Consider the following 17,025-nt stretch of genomic DNA (forward strand, 5'->3'; position numbering starts at 1 on the left):
GAAAGAGATCACAGTTCACAGCGGACAGAGTTACCCGTGCGATGCTGAAATAGAAAACAAGCAATCGATAGAATGTACCATCGCTCGTCACGGCTGGTTAGGATAAAACTCTGATTAGCATAGGATAGATACCTTATATCGCGTGTCGTTTGTTGTCAGGTTAGGACATTGTGTAACTGTGGCTGCTTGTAGCCTCCTCTATGTTTCTGTTTGATTTCCGAGTACTACATTCAAAAAAATAAGGCTGGGCATAGAAATGCATAAATTCTTCGACTACAAACTCTTCAGACATATTTAGTAAGTTCTGTTCTGAACTTACAGAACAGGTTTTTGTGCAGCTGTGTGTTCTATTATCACTGTCGTGGACCTGATTTTAGATAAATAAAACGAGTTTTCGCCCCATGCCGGTGAACTGTTGCTCTCATGCCCTACCATGAACGCGCACAAGAGATCAACAGTCGATTGACACCAATTTCTCCCTTTGTGTTAAGAAAAATAAAAAAGTCATATAGGGTTATGACAACACAGGGTTGAGTAAACAATGACTGAAATTTAATTTTGGGTGAACTATCCCTTTAAAAGACAGACCTACCATGAGCTCCGAGGTTGTTAATTGATGGCATATGATTCTGTTGAAGCCATCAGTTCACGTTATTTCAAATGAATTTTTTTGTGTTTAATAGTGAAATTCCTGGTGAACAACTACTCTACTCGTGATCCTGAGGGGAGAGTCCACCAATCAGAGAGTCACGATAAACAAAGCTGGCCAGCAAGCTCAGCTGTGTCCACTTCCATGATGCAATGTAAATAACGCAATCAAATCAGTTTCCATACACTATAAAACTTCTTATATATTCGTATCTATTCGAATAATTTTAAATAAAATAGTAATATATTTTTCCATACTTATAACCAACAACTTTAAATCGATGTTTGTATACAGTATTTTTCCATAGTTTTTAATTTGATTGCGCCATTCACAATGCTTCATGGGATTGTAGTTCATTCTCTTATGAAAGATGTGAAGTACACAGTCTTGTACCTTTTTTTTTTTTTTTTTTTTGATTTTCAAATACTTTTTTTGCTTCAAATCAAAGCCTGTAATGTGATTTACCTTGAAGCTGATTGGCCTGCTTCATGGCTTAGGGCATTTTTATGTCAAATTTGAATGAAATCCCTTTGGAAAAAATGAATGGGAAAAATACTTCCGGCACCAAAATGGCAGAAAAAATGGGCAGGCACTGTTGCGCTTTATTTCACATTAAATATGTTCTGTATGACTATGATTTGTTGCTTTGTGCAGCATTTTACTTTCAGTTTGGACAGAAAAATTACTTGACATTGGTAAGTGAATGTGATTGTTACATCAAACCATAACCCTGTTTAAGCGTGAAAGTGTAAAAGTGACCAGCTCAAATCAAATCAAAACATTATTAAACATACAGTTTCATCTTGAAGTGCAGCTACGGCTGTAGAACACATCAAATAACAATAAAATCTTCAGAGTTAGATAAATGGATTATTCATAATTCATATAAAGGTTCTTCAGATGCAGAAGTCGAATTAAAGCATCTGGCTGTCACGTGTACTTCTGCGATTCACAATTATGACTCGAGAGATAAACAGCTTTCTACAGCAGTGACAACAACAACAACCTGTTATATTCCTATGAGAGTGTATAAATGTGTGTGTTTGAGGCATTAATAGATAGTCTCACCTGCCCATCCAAATGAGATCGGTTACACTGTCTTGAGTATTTTAAATTTTTATGCCTTTGAAAAACACTGTTGAAAAGGAACTGTTTTTGAAGGTTTGTTACGAATAAGGATGTAACCACACATATTCAGTATTGGTGGGGGATCGAATGTGATAATTCTAGACTCAATCACTGAAATAATCATAATGGTCGACTGCTAATCGGAATGTCTTTGGTTTAAATCGATCATGTCACTTACATTAGCAAGGGTCAGACTATCATTCTTAAAATTCAATTTAAACCATGTAATACTGCTGTATCTAAAAATTTTACCATTTAAGAATTCAAGGCCCGTTCAGACCGAATGTGTTATTGCGTTAAAAAAAGCTAATAACGAAAATAATCGAATGCAGGTGTCTCGAAATGTGTTTTTAAAAGTTGACATTCTTTTTTACCTGCCATGGCATATAACAAAAATATGCTTAAAAAGCAGCTGAATGTGCAATGGTCAAATACTTTGTCTGGCGCATGTTTACATAGAAAAACAATGGAAAAAGAGCGCAGATGGGTACAAAAACGCGTTCATTCGGTAGTCTATATCTGAAGATTTTACATTCTTTTTTACCTGCCATGGCATCTAAAAAGCATGACACTCCTGCACGGGACACTGAAAAACAGCTGGATGCGGCGCAATGGTCAAAGACCTCTGTCTAGTGCATGTTTATACAGAAAAAAACAATGGAAAAAAATTTACTCACTACTTTTATTTACTCATTTGCACATTTTTCTTACGCACATTTTGTTCAAAGCAAGTATTACTTTTGTACCTTAGGCGAATGTCTTGATATAGGGTTTACCAAAAGGCACATATGGGATGCTAATACCTTGCACCCTTCGTAGTACACTCTGCAAGTGTTCTGCCCTCATAAGTTCGAAGGAAATAGTGATGCCCATTTTCAAATTGCAATTCACAGAATTTTTTTCTTTCTCTTTTGTCTGATTTCTCTCTGTAACTTTTTGAGAGTCAGAACTGTGTGTTTCAGTACAGAAGCTGCAGTTACGCCTCTATACCCTAAATAGAGAAAGAATTAGAAATGAAAGACCGATTTTGGTGCAGAAGAAAGTGAAAAGCAATTCGAGTGGGAGGAAGTTGAGGAACAGGAGCGAAAGTAGACGTGCAAAGAAACAACAAGGAGGTATAGAGAGAGTGAGGAACATGAGAAGAAAGAGAGGAGGGAAAAAGGCAGTAAGGGAGGTGAGGATAGACTTTGATCAGAGTAGAAAGTAACAATGGAGGAGTCCGCTGGGATATGAGAACTTCTATGATGTCACGCTCTAATCTGAAAGATAAATCTTGACACTTTCTTGATGGCGTTTCACAGAGCCTGAACCACATGTGCTCTTCCATAGAGGTGTATGGATCGACCCACTCACCCTGCATCACTGATGAATTCAATTTTCCCATTTTATGAAGCGGAACGTCAGATATCCCCAGTCCTGCAGTGAGTTTACAGCATACTGACACAGCTGGACTGTTTTGCTCACATTTCTAGTGTGCGTTTTCGGATTGAAGTTCACCTGTGAGCCAGCAGTAGGTCTATAGTGAAATTGAAGAGGCAGTGTGGAGTTCAAGACAACATGAAATCAGAAAATAGCAAATTAATAAATATTTCTAATTATAATGTATACGTCTATGAAAAATAACTTTTTTTTTCGCTGACAAAACCAATGTCACACAGCTTAGAAAAACAATATAAACTAATTAGATTGAAATGTTTTCTAAATAAAAGGTGAGTGGTGCTTGCACCTGCAAAACTTGCAGCCACAATGCTAAAATTTTTATGAGTAATAGTAATGTGGTGCATCCCAAACCGCACACTTCTGCACTATTCTATGTCATTTTGAAGTGTAAGTAGTGCAAGTAGTATGTTAAAACTGAAAATGCAACAAAAAGAAGTGTACTATGAGTACTAGATGATGCACTACTTCAACCGTCAAAACGGAGTGTGGAATGTCAAACACTTCATGCATTTAGTGCTCGCAGCTTGCCGTAATTAGCAGAAGGAGTGGAGTTACCTGGCTGTGATGCTGGTCTGAAAAATCAGTTATAAATAATGGAGAATGTAGCAACTAGTGAAACCTCAGTGAAGACAGTACCTTACAAATGTAAGCTGAATGCTTTACCATCACCCCACACTGTGTGAATATGTACATTGTTTGAGATACAAGTGTTGAACTGAGGTTAGCTAACGTGCTTAACCTAGCCGCAACACATCACTTGCAACTGAAGCAACTGTTAAACAGCGAATGCTTCCGTGTAGTAAAAAATAGTTAAGTGTTCCATTTGACGGTACTACACTTAAAAGATTCATACACTACATGGCTGAGTGCATAGTGTATATTGCAGGCCGGTCTCATGAATATTATGTGACTGTGACGAAAAAATGTGCTTCGTTTTTCAAATGATGCGTTGTAGTAAAGGCGTTTTGATATCATAACATAGCAGTGTGTGAGTAATAGAGCAAAAAAATAAATAAGTGTTTATAAAGTCATAAACAGCTGTTGTAGTCGTGATTTGTGTGATAGTAAATAAAACGCACAGCTGTTGTAGCGCCTCTAGTGTGAAACTGCATCGAAACATAGCATTCGGCATGTAAAAGTCAGTTTGCAAAAATGTTGTTAAAGTAACATTCATTCTATGAGATTAGGTTGCTATATTATAAGTGATATACAGTGTTTAGAGTATAGTGCGTCATTTGGGACACAGCGATAGTGCTGCTCGCATTAGCAAGCACCACTAATTATATCTTAGCCTGACGTTTCTGCTTTTTAAAATCAAATCAATTCCGAATTCATAAAAGCGCCCTACATTATTTCCTTCTGAATATTCTGTTTCACTTATAAATGGTTGTTACTTCAACATCAGACATTTTAATGTACCACTTACATTATTTTTATGTATAGATTTTACTGTTCAATTTTACATTTTAAACTAAAAAAATACATTCTAAAAATACAAATGATTACATGTTTAAAACTATGATCATCTAAATAAAGTGTGAAATAAACATAAACCATTTCAATATTTATTGTGTAAAAATGATCCGTTTTTCAATTACTTGTCCCATGGTAATTTTGTCAAATTATACGAAAATATTATTTGATTGTGTATTTCAGGATACATAAAATGTTAGCTATGAAATTAGCTTTTGCAAGACAAAGGAGGTAGCCTATGAAAATACATTAAAAATACAACAAATTATTACATGTTTGAAACTATGATAATCTAAATATCAGATCAATGTTGTAATAAGACTTTACTTTCTAGAAGTCCACAGAGCTAAAATGTCCTCAAGTTGAAGAAAAACCCAAATACATCACATTTCGGAAGTTAAATGCTTTTAGAATGTGTTTGATACTGTCTTTAAACACACATTTCTGCCTTGGTTCAGTTTTAGGCTGAAGATCAGCTGTGTTGTCTTGTAATTAGCTGATAATTACAGGCAAATTGCTGCCTAATTTCACTGCTGTTACTTGCATTGTTTTCTTATCGTCACCAAGAATAACACACAGAGGGTGGAAAGAGGCATTGATGATGCAGGAATTATAGAGTATATTTCACCATCCAAGTGGAAATATACACAGTAATAAGGGGGGACATTTTTCATTTAAAGGGGCTGTTTACATAGACAGAACATTAAAAAAAAGGCTAGATGCAGCACAACAAATGACATAAGATTTAAATCAAAATATGATTTGTGAGCATAACAAATAGTGAGGTACACTTCATATGTTCTCACAAGTCGGTTTTCGTCATGTTTCTTTATAGAAGTGAGGATTTATTTATTTTATTATGCCCTTGCAAGTGTAGCCACACACATACACACACTTCAGCATATCAGAAATGTATAGATCTCTGTTCATTCTCCTCATCAAACATAGAAACACATGCACACACACACTGTAAGTTAATATATCTCTAGGGATTGTGTGTTTAATGCTGTGAGCAGCTTGAATGCATTTGCAGATCTATATTACTCAGATCTACATCTCTTGTGTAAACACACACACACACACACACACACACACACAGTGAACAGTGGGCCTGCATCTGTAACAACACATAGACCCTTGGCAGTCCTGCTAATCACCTCAAAGAGCCTGACCTCAGTGCTGAACCCCTCTGGCCTCAGCTCCACCAGGAGGCCCAGTTAAGCTCAATGGCCCAGCTGTGAATGGGTCCTATGGTGGAGCTGCGCGATGGGCCCCACATGCTGCGATTTCAACAAAATACACAAAACCACTTCAAAATGTTCCATTGATGTCCGTCAGGGAACAAAGGCATTCCTGATGCATGAGTGTTTGCAGCTGGTTACCCAGTAGCTTTCAGGACTGCTTTTATAGCTGGACTCATGTCGTGATGCTTTCAAGTCCGACTACTTCCTGTTCCTCTGCTACTGAAAGAAATGAGGCATATCTAGTCAATAAGATTCAATAATGGGGAGAAAATTGGACCATTGTGAGTTTTAGGGTGATGGCCGTAGTATGGGCTCTGTGACGGAGCTGCACGCTGGGTCTCACTTTTCATGTGTCTGTGTTCATGAACAAACAGAGCTCTCAAAATAATGATGTCTGGGGAATAATGGCTTGTGAATCTGTTTAAATATTTGCAACCTTATTCTTTTGTCCATCTTACTATACTCGACCTGTGTACTTTCATGTCTGACCTATTCTCTCGCTCTTTCTCTTTGTCTGGTTCTCTCTCCATTAGTTAAATTTTAATTAAGATTAAAATGACTTTGTTGAAATAATATTAGTCAAATGCTGCCAAGTCATTGTGATTCAAAGAAGATCAGGCCTGAACAGCAAATACAGAGAGTTGATATCATCACCACTCTTTCCATACAAATGTTATAAGGAATAATAATTTCACAATTATTTATGCACAGAGATATCATAATTACATGTAAAATATAAAACATTTTTGGTCACACTTTGTTTCACAGTATTCATATTAATGTGTATTTACATAGGTAACTACTGAGTAATACTAATAAACTATATGTATTTAATGTGTAATTATTTTGTAGAGCTGCTTACATACTGTTATTGTTATAGTAAATAATAATAGTAATGTAATATGCATAACACAGGCATTATTGAGATGAAAAATTATAGTATATTTGTGTTGCCAGAGCATTTGCAGTTTAGTTGTTCAAAAAAATATGTTAGTAATATAAAAAAAGGTTACACTTCACAAAAAAGATTGTATTTGTTAACATTAGTTAACTACATAAATTAACATGAACAAACAATCAACAATACTTTTACAGAACTTTTTGATGTTGGTTAATATTTATTGCTATATATATATATATTAATACATTTTTTAATTAAAAGTTGTATATATCATCAGTAGTCAATGCATTATGAACTAACAATGAACAATGTTTCATTTACTGTATATAAATTAAAAGTTTAATAAATGCTGTAAAAAATATTGTTCATGGTAAGTTCCTGATACCTAATACATTAATGTTAAAACCCTTATTGTAAAGTGTTACCATCAAATCAAATAACAGGAGTGTAAATGCATACTAGAAATATTAGCAAAAACAAAATAAAACTAAAAAACTATTTAAAAATTATTTTTTTGGACATGGTGACATTGTAATACCATTCTTTGAAATAGCTTGGTGTACCTATTTACTGCTATGGTATATTTCAGAGTACCACAATATTATTTTCTGATAACTTCACAGTGCTTTTCTGTAAGGGATAAAAGAACAGTGTTGATTAAACTGACAGAACAATCAACAAATTTAACAAAAAAATTAATGGATGTAGCATACTGCAAAAGTAATCTCTCTTTCTCTTTGTTTCTCATTACTTTAGGAGGAGTGTCGAAATTACATTAAGGTGTTGTTGAGTCATGATGGAGGGTTGTTTGTGTGCGGGACGAATGCTTTCAACCCGCTGTGTGCCAATTACACGGTGAGTGTTCTCATGATGCCTGCAGCCTTCAATATCTCACCAGTGTTTACCCTTGCCAAACATGTAGAGCATATACTACACAAACATCACAAGATTTAATTCAGTTCATCCCACTATATTTAGAATTTAACCAACATGAATTTACCTTTCACAGTCTTAGGATCTTGGTTGCAGTCTCAAACTGTAATGTTGTAGCTGGCATTGGCAATGACGATGAAGTGAGAACCCAAGTACAATTTTTTAAATAAACGTGAAATCCAAAACCCTAACTACACGTGAACTAAACTAAACAAACATAAACATGAACAGGACTTGACTTGACATAAACATGGCTTGACTTAAACGTGGCTTGACTTAAACATTGCTTGACTTAAATATCTACAATCACATTCAATACTTGACAACCGACAATGGAAAACTAGGCTGAGGCTTTGCTGTGACATGGAGCAAAAGATGGTTCAAGCTGGGCGGCCACGTCGTGGGACTCCGGCTCGGCGGCGGCCACGTCGTGGGACTCCGGCTCGGCGGCCGCCACGTCGTGGGACTCCGGCTCGGCATCTGCCTCCCCCACAGTGAACGTAGAACCAGTGATCTGCAGGGCAAGGTCGATATACTGAGCGAGGGTGAGGGTACTCTTACTGCCTGGCATCAAAGAAGAGATGGGCTCATAAAGTCCAAATCGGAAACAGTCCTTGAGGGCCACCTCATTAAAATCCACCTGGTAGGCCAGAGCGCAAAAGTCCTCCACATAGTCCTCCAGAGGATGATTACCCTGACGTAGGTGGAGGAGCAGGATTGCTGGGTCCATAGTCGTCAAGTATTCTGTAACATTGTAGCTGGCATAGGCAATGACGATGACGAAGTGAGAACCCAAGTGCAATTTATTAAATAAACGTGAAATCCAAAACCCTAACTACACGTGAACTAAACTAAACAAACATAAACATGAACAGGACTTGACTTGACATAAACATGGCTTGACTTAAACGTGGCTTGACTTAAACGTGGCTTGACTTAAACATCTACAATCACATTCAATACTTGACAACCGACAATGGAAAACTAGGCTGAGGCTTTGCTGTGACATGGAGCAAAAGATGGTTCAAGCTGGGCGGCCACGTCGTGGGACTCCGGCTCGGCGGCGGCCACGTCGTGGGACTCCGGCTCGGCGGCGGCCACGTCGTGGGACTCCGGCTCGGCATCTGCCTCCCCCACAGTGAACGTAGAACCAGTGATCTGCAGGGCAAGGTCGATATACTGAGCGAGGGTGAGGGTACTCTTACCGCCTGGCATCAAAGAAGAGATGGGCTCATAAAGTCCAAATCGGAAACAGTCCTTGAGGGCCACCTCATTAAAATCCACCTGGTAGGCCAGAGCGCAAAAGTCCTCCACATAGTCCTCCAGAGGATGATTACCCTGACGTAGGCGGAGGAGCAGGATTGCTGGGTCCATAGTCGTCAAGTATTCTGTAACATTGTAGCTGGCATAGGCAATGACGATGACAAAGTGAGAACCCAAGTGCAATTTATTAAATAAATGTGAAATCCAAAACCCTAACTACACGTGAACTAAACTAAACATGAAGATGACTTGACTTAAACATGGCTTGACATAAACATCTACAATCACATTCAATACTTGACAACCGACAATGGAAAACATGAGGGTTTAAATACATGGACATGGGAGAACATAAATCAATGAACAAACAGAACTCTAAACAAGATAATTAAACAATGAAGACAAAGACACATGAACATGGAGGGAAAACAGGACATCACATGACTAGGAAACAGGAACTAAACTTTTCAAAATAAAAGACATGCACACATTAAACATTACACAAACTTTAAATGAACATGGAGTATAAACATTGAGAAGTCTGGTTCAGTTTAGGGAATCGGTTCATTCGTACAGTTCATTTCAATGAACTGGTTCAAAAAACAGTTCACTGATTCATTTGAGTCAGTCATTCAAAAGTTTTCCCAAAAGTTACTGCAGCATTTTACAAATAATTTTAATAGTATATATGAATTACTTTATCAATTAATACTACTGTTTATCACTATGTTTTTATTAAGTTACATAGAAAGCATTTAATGTTGTGTTGTTTGTCATTCACCTCACAGTTTAAAGGGATAGTTCACCCAAAAAATGTAAACCTTATAATTTACTCACCCTCATGTGTATAACTTTCTTTCTTCAGCAGAAAACAACATTTTAATTTAATTCTCTGTAGGTCCTTACAATGCAAGTGAATGGTGATCAGAACTTTGTAGCTCCAAAAATTACATAAAGGAAACAAAAATAATCCATATGACTCTAGTGGTTAAATCTATTTCTCCAGAAGTGATATGATAGGTGTGGGTGAGAAACAGATATAAATGTAACTGTTTTGTTACTCTAAATTTTCACTTTTACATCTGAAAGCCATATGTGGTGCCTGTTTAGGTGCACTTTCACACTTTCAGATTTTAGAGTAAAAAAGCACTTACATTTTGATCTGTTTCTCACCCACACTTGTTATATGGCTTCTGAAGACATGGATTTCACCACTGGAAAAAAATATGGATTACTTTTAAGTTTCCTTTGTGATTTTTGAAGCTACAGAGGTCTGATCACCATTCACTTGCATTGTAAGGACCTACAGAGCTGAAATATACTTCTAAAAATCTTTGTGTTCAGCTGAAGACATACACATTTGGGATATCATGAGGGTGAGTAAACGAGAGATATTTTTGGGTGAAGTATCCCTTTAACTTCCAAAACTTCCTCTCTCTCTCTCTCTCTCTCTCTCTCTCTCTCTGTGACTTATAAATGTTTGCAAATCAGTTAAACTGAATCATTAAAAGGAATGAGTTTTAAAAGAATGATTCGGTCACTAATCAGACATCACTAGAGTATAAATGTTTATGCATTTTTAGAATTGGTTAACTTTGATGAAAGTAAAATGCACTTGATTGATTAAAATTCAGTAAGTAGATGTATGTACAGTATCCAGTGAGGTTTCAGAAGAGATGCTCATTTTAAGAGTAGAGCTGAAAGTATGTGTTTTTTTGTAATGTAATCAGATCATTTTTTGAATTTGGTAAAATCTTAAATATTTTTATCTTAGCAAAGAATATATGTATAACATTGAGAAACATAATACAGAAAACCTTTTGGATTCTGTGTGGACTATCCAAACTATGAGAGTTTTAGTTGTGGGAGTTGTAAACCGACAAACAATACAGATGTGTTTGATGAAACGGTCTAACAATATTTCAGACACACACACACACAATCTCTCACTGTAATGACACCAATGCGAGAGTTGTGATGAACCCAAATGCGGGAGTTCATTTAAAGGAAACTCAGGAGTAACAGGTAAGTTGTGTATACAGGGAATCACAGGATAGGAATAAAGTCTTTGACAATAGACTCAGGTCAGACACAGGGCAATGGTAGTAGGCACGGATCCATAACAGGAAACACAAAACACGGCACTTGCCGAAAATAGAGAACTTAAGCTTCAAGCTGGCATAAAGGTGAGTTACTTCGTTCAGCAGGGAGGTTGGTATAAATTACAAGGCTTGAGGTTCACACAATGTAAACAAAGTCACATATCCAGCATAGACACAGCGGGGTGAAGAGTAAACAGAAGTAACACTCGGGCAAGGAGTCATTCATAAATGTCAATATGTAGGAATCACTCAGGCTTCATGTTAGTCGTTAATCTTGTAAGAGCAAGCAGTTCATCAACACACGAATGGGGCGAATACTAGTAAAGCCGGAATGCCATACACTCGGTATATACAAAGTCACTTATCTTGAGAAACTGAACAGGGCGTCGAAGCACAAGTTGGCAAATTGCAGAGATGTTGAAAGTCACATTGTCAGAGCCAAGAGAGAGTCCATGATGCCTACAATAAGGCTAGACTTTGACTGAGGGTGAGAGTGCGGCTTAAGTGCGTGTCCAAACGAGGTGAAGATGAGCTGCAGGTGTGAGTGATTAGGTGAGTGAGAGCGAGTGACTGGCGGTGAGGGAGAGCCCAGTGCCGTCATGACACTCACACACTCACACTTTCCACTGTTCCTGGAATCGTGCAGAAATGATAGCAGCAATTTTGAATGTGTTTGGAGAAATGTGTGGTTTTTAACAGTTGTCTGTCTCTCGGAAAGTGACAGATCCATCCTCACAAAATGTGTGTGTGTGTGTGTGTGTGTGTGTGTGTGTGTGTGTTCAGAGAGACACTCTGGAACTGGTTGGAGAGCCCATCAGTGGAATGGCCCGCTGTCCTTATGACCCTAAACATGCTAATGTGGCCCTATTTGCAGGTAACTTTCACATCTTTCCTACCATATAATGGTTCTACCCTAATGTCATTTACAGATTTGTCTATGTCTCTTAGCATCCAGTGTTGAGTGTAATATAATTACAAAGTTATTACTGTAATCTTATTCAATTTTTAGTACAAAAAGTAGTGTAGTGCATTTAATTTCAAATTCTTGTAATTAGATTACAGTTACTGACGTTCAGTAAATTACTTTGAATTACTTTACTTGGGTACACATATTTGTACTAAAATAGCATCATATATGTAGAATACATTTAAATAATTAATTGCGTTAATTTGCACATCTGTTGCATTTTGTGACTGCTGAATGGCGTGCACCCCCTAACGAGTCATGAACAAGGAGGAAATATAGACATTATTATTATCATAGTGAATTCTTTTTTTTATTTTTTATTTATAACTTACCCATCACTAACAGCAGCCTTACACAAAGTAACATTACACAATATTATACAGGGTTCCCACAAAACTGGAAAGAAAACAGGGAATTTAAAGGTGCTGTAAGCGATTTTTTTCATGGGAAGGTATGCAAAAAAAAAAAGTACTACTCCCTAAAAGATATGAATGAAATAAGTGTACTAAGATATCTCACCGGTCTCTGTGACAGCTCTAGACTCTGTAAACAGCAAACAAAAATGTGTCTGCGGACTGTGGACAATGACGCTTTCTGGCTGTCAATCATTTTGTGCATTCTAATAGTATTGTAGTTGAATCGTAATGTTGAGCATAATGCCATTTTTATGCCATGTTCCTCATAACAGTTGCCAGTTGAGTGCGCTATTTTGCCGTTGTTGTTTTTGACAACCATTTCTGCTCGTGTCGGTGTGAATAAAGCTAATTTGGTATCTTTGGAGTGCGGGGTTTTGGAAAGAGAGGGCTTGGGTAGTCCAACAGCTCTGCTTGTCGAAATTCAAGAATGACTTAAATCGTGTACAGCACCTTTAAAAATTCATGGAAATTAATAAAATCATAAAAAGTTTTAGAAAATCTATGGTGAATAAAGTACATTTTTGTAGTTATGCTCAGTTAAAAAATATTACATTTGAAATGTCATGGAAAATTCACTGGAAAATTAATTGGCCAAAAGGTGTGGGAAGACTGATAATAATACATTTTCCTCCATTGAAATGTTTAACAACCTCTTACAAACATCATTACACTGAAGGATTTTTCATTCAGATTCTATGTGCTATCTATCATTATGGCATAATGTAACATCTGGTTATTGACCGCAGACCTTTGCTCTTTGACCCCAGAGGGCAGCCTGTTCACAGGGACAGTGACTGACTTCCTAGCCATCGATGCCGTCATTTACCGGAGTCTGGGAGAAAGTCCAGCCCTGCGGACTATCAAGCACGATTCCAAATGGTTCAGAGGTACATTTAAGATTTCATGTTAAAGAAACATTCTGGGTTAAATACAACTGAAGCTTTATCAACAGCATCTGTGGCATGCTGTCAATTACCACATAAATCATTTTAATTCGTTCCTCAGTTTGCTGAAAGCGTGTTTATAATAATGCACTCACAATAGGGCAAGCGTTCTGGATGGTTTAAAAGCAAAAAAGTAAAGCACTATATTTTTGATAAAGCATTTACATTAATTAATTTGTTAAAATATTTCGGTAACACTTTCAATGAAGCCAATATTTATAATGCATTGTAAAGGCATTATACTGCATTCATAATGTCTCATAATACACCTTATAATAAGTTAGAAGATTGGCTACATGTCTGATCAACATACATATATTTTTTTTCTTAAGAGAGACTTTCTGATATATTTTAACCTTGTAGATTTACAAGTGTTTTTTTAATATCTCAGAATTTACATTGAATGGGTGTTATTTTGTATTTTGTGTATGTGTAATGTATATAACTTCCATGACTTGTAATATCTTATAACCACTTAAAAATATCTTATGGATGTTTATAAGAAGACATTGCTTTTGTCACTTTACTTAAAGCATACCCATTATATATATTGTATATAATACATTATAACTTCTGCAGATAAAATTGGATGTTGCTTGTTTTATAATGCATTTAACTCTAAGATATATCTATGAATAGGTAAGTATTATACTGTATAATGCTTTATACTTGTGGTTACAGTTATTTATGAGAAGTTATAACACATTATAAGGTGTATTATTGTCACGTTTATGTGTTCTTGTTTTTATGTCTTTTATTTTAAAGTTTAGTTCCTGTTCCTACTCAGGTCATGTGGTGTCATGTCATGTGATTTCCTGTTCCCTCATGTGATCTTGTCATGTCTTTCCCCTGTTCATGTGTCTTGTTTTCATTGGTTCATTGTTAGATTACCTTGTTATTAGTCTTGTCCTTTCACTGGTTAAAGTTAATTTAGTCTTGTTATCTTGTTTATAGTTTAGTCTTGTGATTGGTTGTCTTGTTTACCTGTTACCCATGTCCTTGTATTTAAGACCTCATATTTGCCATTGTCGTTTGTCAGGTATTGTTTGGTGTAATGTAGCCATGTCCATGTCCATGTCCATGTCCATGTCCATGTCCATGTCCATGTCCATGTCCATGTCCATGTTTTGGTTTCACATTCTGGAATATACTCACATTTTAATAAACTGCACCTGGGTTCCTACATCATCATCGTCTTCGTCTGCCTGTCATTGCTGAGCTTCGTTACAATTATGAGACATTGCTAATGCATTAAAATGCCTTTACCATGCATTATAAATAGGGGCTTCTTAGAACTATTACTACTATTTCTTATTTGAGTTTACATACATGTTTTTTACACCAATTATTCTAAATAAGCCAACAATGTGTGTGGTCATGTAAATGTATTAAACGTCACCATTTTCATGCTACCATGTACTGTATAATGTTAAAAGCTGCAGTGTGTAATATCTATGCCACTTGCGGCATCATGCGACATTGCAAAAAATAATGACTGTTTCCCAAACACTCTCTCTGCCATTGTTTACTTACACAGGTAGTCCTGCGACAAACTCACAGCAATAGTTGCACCAGAAATTGACATGGCAGGCTCTTAAATTATTATGAAACTGTGAAAATTTTATATTTTAAATGTTTATTGGTTATTGGTGCTTTTCATTTGTTTTTACATACTGAGGGGGCGAGTCAAAATAATTTTCTGAGGTAATCAATAGCATGTCACATGTGCTGCAATTGAGCTCAAATTACATTTAAAATTACCAAATTGAGTTTTTAGTGAGATAGGTGGCATCTGTATCACTCCTTAAAGTACTGTATACAATTTACCTGTTAACCTGAAGTGGGTTTTGTTTTGTGAATTTTAGCTTAAGGTAACAGATCTCTGCACAGCTGATTTCTGAGTGTGATTTAACACCAGACACATTGAGAGTGTTAACAAAACCAAATGGGACTTTCTTCTTACCTGAGTCGTTTTCACAAATATCAGAGATCTCGTAACCACGGGAAACTGAACAGCGCTCTCAGAGCCCCATTCAGATTAGAATAGGTGGATCTGTGTGTATAATTTAGAGCTCTCTTTGAACTTCGAATGCTGAAGAGATATGAGATGAATATATCTATAAAAGAATCATCCAGTGAGTGAGACAGACAGCCATTTTGAACCTCAGAGAAATAGGCCTGCATTATAAAACACAGAGATAGAGAGAGAAAGAGGCCAACACCTCTGAATGTCCTCTCTTCACTCTCTTTTCTTTATTTAAGAAGACATGCATGTTTTATGAAGACTCTCTCTGCCTCATTCACTCGTACTTACGTATGCCATTCTCCATGTTTGTGTTTGTGTGTGTGTGTCTCCACTTCCATCTGGGACTGTGCATATGTTGTTTGTTCAGATTAAATGCCTTTATAATGAGTGATGAATGTTTACTTATTTGAGCTTCTTGCAATATGTAATTTACTCTCCATAGGAAGGCTCTGTAAAATGAATGCGTGTATGTGTGTGTATCTTACAGAGCCCTATTTTGTAAGTGCCGTTGAATGGGGGTCTCATATCTACTTTTTCTTCAGAGAGATGGCCATGGAATTTAACTACCTGGAGAAGGTGAGAGAGAAAAAAAGAGAGAAAAAGAGTTTAAAAGCTCTTGATAGTCTGCTGGTGGCGTTGATACAGTTTTGTATCTGCTTCATGATAGATGACTGCCTTAAAGGGATAGTTCAACCAAAAATGAAAATTCTCTCATCATTTACTCACCCTCATGCCATCCCAGATGTGTATGACTCTCTTTCTTTTGCTGAACACAAAGAGTTTTAGAAAAATATCTCAGCTCTGTAGATCCATACAATGCAAGTGAATGGTGGCTAGAACTTTGAAGGTCCCAAAAGCATATGAACGCAGCATAAAAATGATCCATAAGACTCCAGTGGTTAAATCTATATCTTCAGAAGCGATATGTTAGGAGTGGGTGAGAAACAGATCAATATTTATGTCCTTTTTTATGATAAATCTCCATTTTCATTTTTACATTCCTTTTGCATATTGTCACCTACTGGGCAGGGAGGAGAATTTATAGTAAATAGATTTTATTTTATTTTTAAGTTTGATGTACCAAAGCTTCGTCCCTCAGACATCGTCATAGCATTGACGATTTACAATCATGGGCACATTATGGAAACAGCTCACTCAAAAATATATGAAAATGTACTTACCTGTCAACCCATATGACTTTCTTTCCTGCTTGAAACACAAAAAGAGATGTTCTGAAGCATTTTTAAGCTGCTATACAGTGACCAGTGCCTGTCAAGTTCCAAAAGAACAGAAAGTACAAGAAAATTAGTTCATACGACTTGCGTTCTATATATACCATTTCTTCTGAAGTCATAAGATGAGGAACAATCAAAAATGTATTCTATGGGGGACCTGGGTAGCTCAGCGAGTAAAGATGCTGACTACTACCCCTGGAGTCGCAAGTTCGAATCCAGGGTGTGCTGAGTGACTCCTGCCAGGTCTCCTAAGCAACCAAATTGGCCCGGTTGCTGGGGGGGGGGGGAAGAGTCGCATGGGGTA

General features: G+C 36.8%; 1 protein-coding gene across 1 annotated transcript in view; it reads left to right on the forward strand.

Annotated features, from left to right (window-relative positions):
- LOC127443190 (semaphorin-6B-like) overlaps positions 1–17,025 on the forward strand; it is a 179,442-nt gene that overhangs the window by 115,912 nt on the left and 46,505 nt on the right. The window contains exons 6-9 of the mRNA XM_051701780.1: positions 7,592–7,690; positions 11,917–12,007; positions 13,284–13,403; positions 15,974–16,062. Of these exons, the coding sequence (XP_051557740.1) occupies positions 7,592–7,690; positions 11,917–12,007; positions 13,284–13,403; positions 15,974–16,062 (399 nt within the window). The remainder of the gene's footprint in view (positions 1–7,591; positions 7,691–11,916; positions 12,008–13,283; positions 13,404–15,973; positions 16,063–17,025) is intronic.

The sequence above is a fragment of the Myxocyprinus asiaticus genome, chromosome 6 (genome assembly GCF_019703515.2).
Source record: "Myxocyprinus asiaticus isolate MX2 ecotype Aquarium Trade chromosome 6, UBuf_Myxa_2, whole genome shotgun sequence".
Classification (NCBI taxonomy): domain Eukaryota; kingdom Metazoa; phylum Chordata; class Actinopteri; order Cypriniformes; family Catostomidae; genus Myxocyprinus; species Myxocyprinus asiaticus.